The 5219-nt window shown below is 38.9% G+C and overlaps 1 protein-coding gene across 1 annotated transcript in view; it reads right to left on the bottom strand.

Moving 5' to 3' along the window:
- Positions 1–689: 689 nt before the first annotated feature.
- Positions 690–5219, bottom strand: part of LOC131882306 (potassium voltage-gated channel protein Shab-like) — a gene marked incomplete in the record, with an annotated part of 42765 nt that continues 38235 nt past the window's right edge. The window contains 4 exon segments of the mRNA XM_059229409.1: positions 690–956; positions 1288–1485; positions 2560–2884; positions 4169–4282. Of these exon segments, the coding sequence (XP_059085392.1) occupies positions 901–956; positions 1288–1485; positions 2560–2884; positions 4169–4282 (693 nt within the window).

The raw sequence follows: 5219 nt of genomic DNA, 5'->3' as shown, positions 1-5219 counted from the left end.
CAAAATTTGTCACCCTGGGATGATGATGAATTTTTAGAAGCTGCCGAGCCCTATAGATTCATTCTTAAGATGGACAGCCACAAGCATTAAAACGCCTTCAAGACTTGTTAAATATATTTTTAAAAGTCGAATAATCCTTACCCTTTTTTTGCTTTCTAGAGTAATCCAAACGAAACACAAGTTGTTTAATGTCAAAAATCCGTTCGTACAGTATGGCATGTTTCAAAAGTAACGGACCGTCCGAAGTTCAATGACACAAATTGGATTTGTTATCATAATGATTAACGTAATGAGTGAAACTTTTACCATTTCTGTCCAAAACATCTTTAAATCCCTCTAGTCAGACTGAGGGTTCAATAGCCTCAGCATATTTAGTGAATCTTTCTGATGCATTTGGAAAGCTATTGAGCAACCAAGTTTGATCAATAATAAATTCTCCAAGACAAAGGCAACTCTTTAGGCCGACAGCCATAGCGTATAGGAAGTGCACCCGTTTTCCTAACCGCTATTCTTCATTTCAATCAGGGGCTAGCCGCAGAGTCCAGCTTCTTTGCAGCATTTAAATTACAGAAGGAGTTTTTGCTTTAATAACTAATATGAAGGAACCCACGTCATTAGATGGCAAGCGAGCAAAAGAGAGAGCTGCCAGCAGACTTTGTAACAAACAAACAAATACAGACAACACTGTAATGGGTGTGTGGCTTTTTTATTGATTGCGTTGACTTTGACTTTACTAAGTAATACGAGAGCTCTTTGCTGCGAAGAGCAAATATTTTGACTCTCTATCTTGTTATGACAATTCTTCAATTTGGGTTGAGGGACATAATCGGTTTTAGGGATGGCGAAGAGTCCTGGACGGATCGTCACCAATTAATTGACTTGTAATCATTGCGATGATGATCATGTGGGTTGCTTCCATTTTTCTGCAAAATGATTCTTGCAATCGATGGGCGTACCTGAAATGAACACTGATAGCTTGTATAAAAAGCAATCCTCATGAAATCAGACCCTCTATAAGACCGCCCAAGAGTTGTGAGTATTTCAGAAATTATGCACACTCAAAAGGGGGGATTGGATGTGGGCAAGGGCTTTTGGGGACACGATCTAGATTCCTTTCTGCAGCTTTGGATGTTGGTTGGATCCATTCAGGCACAAAACAACACTAAAGGCAGGTTGGGTGCTGAAAATAGGCAAACTTTGCGTTCCATCAGAGAACGGATTTGAAGGTTGAAAAGGGAAGGGGAGGGAGGGAACCTGGGTGCATCCTGTTTACCTAGATCTGGTTACCTGGGACGGTCAGGATATTGAGCAGGTTGTCCCGCATTAAGAGTTCCATTTCACGGCGTTTCTTTTGCACGTTTCTCGTTTTCTTGTGGGCCACCTCGTTTCGCCAAAGGCGGTTCTTGTAATAACTGGCAAAGGAGTTCACCACGATGGGGATGGGAAGCGTCAGAATGAATATGCCACCCAGGGCACAAAGTCCACCTAAATGAATGGCGAGAGGGTTTGCGTTATTTTCCATGCATTAGAGCACACGGATTTGGTTCATATTCTTATACACAGTACATGTAGTATCGGAATTCATTGATTTCAAGCCTTTTTGGCTTGATTCCTGGGGTTGAACAAAGCTTCCCTACATGATTGACATGTCGGTTGGCGAAAATGTTTCTGTTTCAAAAAAATAATCTTTGTATTAATAAGTGTTGAGCTTCACAATTAGACTATATTAGACAAGTTACTGTTTGCAAACGTCATCGCATTTTGTAAAAAAGCTTTGACAGAGGCTTTTCCAGCTTAATTATTTATAACCCCTCTTGACAGTCCCCTTTATTTGATGCTCAAATTTGTCCCGTCTTTTATCATTCAAAAAGCGAAAAAGTCTTTGACCTATGGTATTGCGCCCTGAGAAAAACTATTTCAAGCACAAAATGTAAGTACGTGTCACAAGAATGAAAATATGGCCTTGATACTTTGATATTGCAATTAAAACGTTTATTACTGTTTCCCAAAAATGCCTACGTTTCTATCAATTAAAAAGATCAATTATGAGCAAATTGCAAGAGCGCCAAGTCATAAGGTAAGGTGTAGTTTGAAACCATTACACAAAGAAGTTGAAAACAAGTAAAAATCTACATCAAACAAGTCCACAAGAAAAAAGGCAACTCCCTGATCATTGTAGTGCTATTTTATTTGATCTAACGAACCCTTCAAGAGATTGAACTCGGCAAGATCGGCAATAAAACATTTGAAGGGAATCATTTGGCCGCATTTCCGTGCACTCAACTCCACTTGACTCAGATCTTACATTATCCATGAAGAAAGACCAGCCTGGACGCTTTCATACTTTCAGTCCATGAGATCGATAATCCATTCCCCGGAACAAATGTGCGGAAATGAAAATCGATTTGCCGAGTTTCATCCAATGAACTATCGAAGAAACTTTGATTCTGGTCGAAAGCTAACTTCCATGATTTAATTTTAAGCTTGAAATCAAAGCAAAAACTCACATGATTCCCAAGAAAGATTGATTGACATGAACGGTATAGAATATATATTTACCAATGAGTTTTCCTGGAAATGTGGAAGGACTCAGATCTCCATAGCCCACAGTAGTTAGAGTCATTAGACCCCACCAGAAAGAATCCAAGAAAGACCAAGGTCCTAGAGGGTTGTCCTTTTCAGCAAAGTAGACCAAACTAGAGAAGGTCAGGACAGCCACACCCACTAAGAGCATGAGAAGTCCGAGCTCTTTGTAGGCCTGGTTCAGTGTGTAGATGAGACTTTGGAGTCCAGCGAAATGGCGGACAAGCTTGAAGATCCTCATGATTCGCATTACTCGGACTAAACGAACGATTTTACCGGCCTTGCCCATGATCTCGAAGTCCTGGAAAAGGTCCCTTTCGAATGAAACTGGAACTAGGGTGTCAATAAAAGTAAGTAAAAGGTAAGAAAGCCTCCAGTTAGTAGCAGATTGGTCATGCCGGAGATAAAACTTGGAAAAAAGACATGCTCACTCATATATTTGAATAAATAAGTCACCCTCATTCCAAATTCATAAGTTCATATGTTCAGTTTGTTTCATGATCAAGCTCCATAACGTTAGATAAGGCTAATTAAGTGCAGACTAATCTCAATCTAAAATGACCTTTTTAGGTTGGTGATGAAAGTCACATGGAGGGAAGATTCTGGTCAGAAACCAAGGATTTATACATGGAAGACCAAAAGAGTTTTAAAGCAAGCGGATTAAAGAAAGTAATGTCATTAGTCTGGTTCTAAGGAGCATTTCCTCTTAAAGAAAAGTGTATATACTCAAAAATATTATGGTCGCGTGAAAAAATGGACCATAATGTAAGAGATGCATTAGAAAATTATAGCCTCTTTGTGGAAGAATTATTGACCAGGTTGAGAGAATCACAGCATGTTCAGGTCTTAATTTGAACTCACAGAGACCTAGTCCAACATTTAAGTCCAACTAATCAGATTTGTTCTGCCTATTAATCAAGGCAAAACTGTTATTGATTGATCAGTTTTTGAAGAACAATGTAACGCTATTGGAAAAAGAAATGTGCCAAAACTGTCAAGGATTAAGTCACACAGTCAAAGTCCTATCTCGACGAAAATATTATTGACCGATGGAATTGTTTTTAGGTCAAGAAACGCAAACTACGGACAAAAATTTAGAGGTCGACCATTAGAAAAAAAACTAATAGCAACCATCGTTAATTTACACTTGAGCTGACCTCTCCAAATATGGTGTCTTGAGCAATCTGAAATTGGTATACCAATTAAGGAAAAAATACCGAAATGTAATTTGTGCATCGAATATTCAAGAAAAGATACAAGGTATCAAATGCTGTGCTCTTTACCAAATAAGGCTAGCAATTTACCTGTGAAAGGTACTCGAAATTATTTTTACTCTACTTGTACACGTACCATAACCATGCCTGTTAGGTACTAGCAAAAGGCGTTGCACTGCAAATTACGCTATGAAATGTAAATAAGGCAAGTGATTTAAAAGCTTGAGTCATGTTCACGGAACATACTTTGCCGAATGGGAACAAAATCTTTCGAAGCCAAATTTGCATCCAGAGTAATCTGAGCATTGAAATAGACTTGGGACGAGGTATGTAGATGATGACATTTGCCTAATTGCTCTTTCAAACCTTACCTGGAGGCCTCCAATGACGAGATCCAAAAAGAATGGAATTATTGCGAAGAGATCCACCAAATTCATGGGAGCCAAGAAGAAGTGAACTTTCCTCGGAGCGCAAGAAAACCGAACCTGGGCATAAATTTTTCAACACTAGGTCCACAGTTAACAAGATAACTTTAATGTAAGTGCTAATAGAAACAGTTCGAATTCAACCAGAGTGCAAGCTTTTAATGTGAAAAAAGTGTTTCGCAAAAGGATTTTCAACCATTAAAAGGACATCAGAAATTGAAATGAAAAACAAATAAAAAGGACGTTGTTCACTGTCAACTCTAGAGTGGCATTGTATTTGAGTTGATTCATTTGGTCCAAGGCCATTTAAAAGTTCCTCAAAACGTCGATGCACTTTTTGTGCAACACTTTGATATGTTCGCAATTTCAAAACAAAACATTTTAAAGAATTACTCGCCGTAATCATTGTTTTTACATCTTTGGACTGTCTTGATTTTGCTTACTTTTTCATCTATTTCTTATCCATAAATATTTCCTCATCTAGCGCGAGTACATTTTTTCCTGTCCAATAATCTACTCGTCAACCTTGTTCATGATTTCGATCCCTGAAACATACTTTCGTTTTTAAGATCGGAAAATGTTAGGCCGTCTTTACACTACAATGGAAAACCAGGATTGAGTCCGGTTTGAAGATTGAAGTTGGAGTAGTGCTGGGGCGAGTCCACCAGAGAACTCGAGTCTTTCACTCCACTCAAGTCGAGCGAACAAAATGACTCATATTACGAATTTTAAACCAAATAATGAGATTTTAAATTTCACAAATCGGGACTTGAGACTTGAGAAAGGATTAGAACTCGAGTTTGGACTTGCCCCAGCACTAGCCCTACTTTCATACTCAAACGGGATTCAACCTTGGTTTTCTCTCCTAGTGTAAAGCCGCCCGTAGTCTTCTGCAGTTGAGATGAGAAGGTCTTTGAAAATCTCCTGTTCTCTTTTTTTTGCCCTGGAGGAAGGCTCGTTTTCTTGCCAGAAATGGATTTGGCTTGGGAAGAGACTT

The sequence above is a fragment of the Tigriopus californicus genome, chromosome 6, assembly GCF_007210705.1.
Source record: "Tigriopus californicus strain San Diego chromosome 6, Tcal_SD_v2.1, whole genome shotgun sequence".
Lineage (NCBI taxonomy): Eukaryota > Metazoa > Arthropoda > Copepoda > Harpacticoida > Harpacticidae > Tigriopus > Tigriopus californicus.
This window is presented reverse-complemented; position numbering and strand designations above follow the sequence as displayed.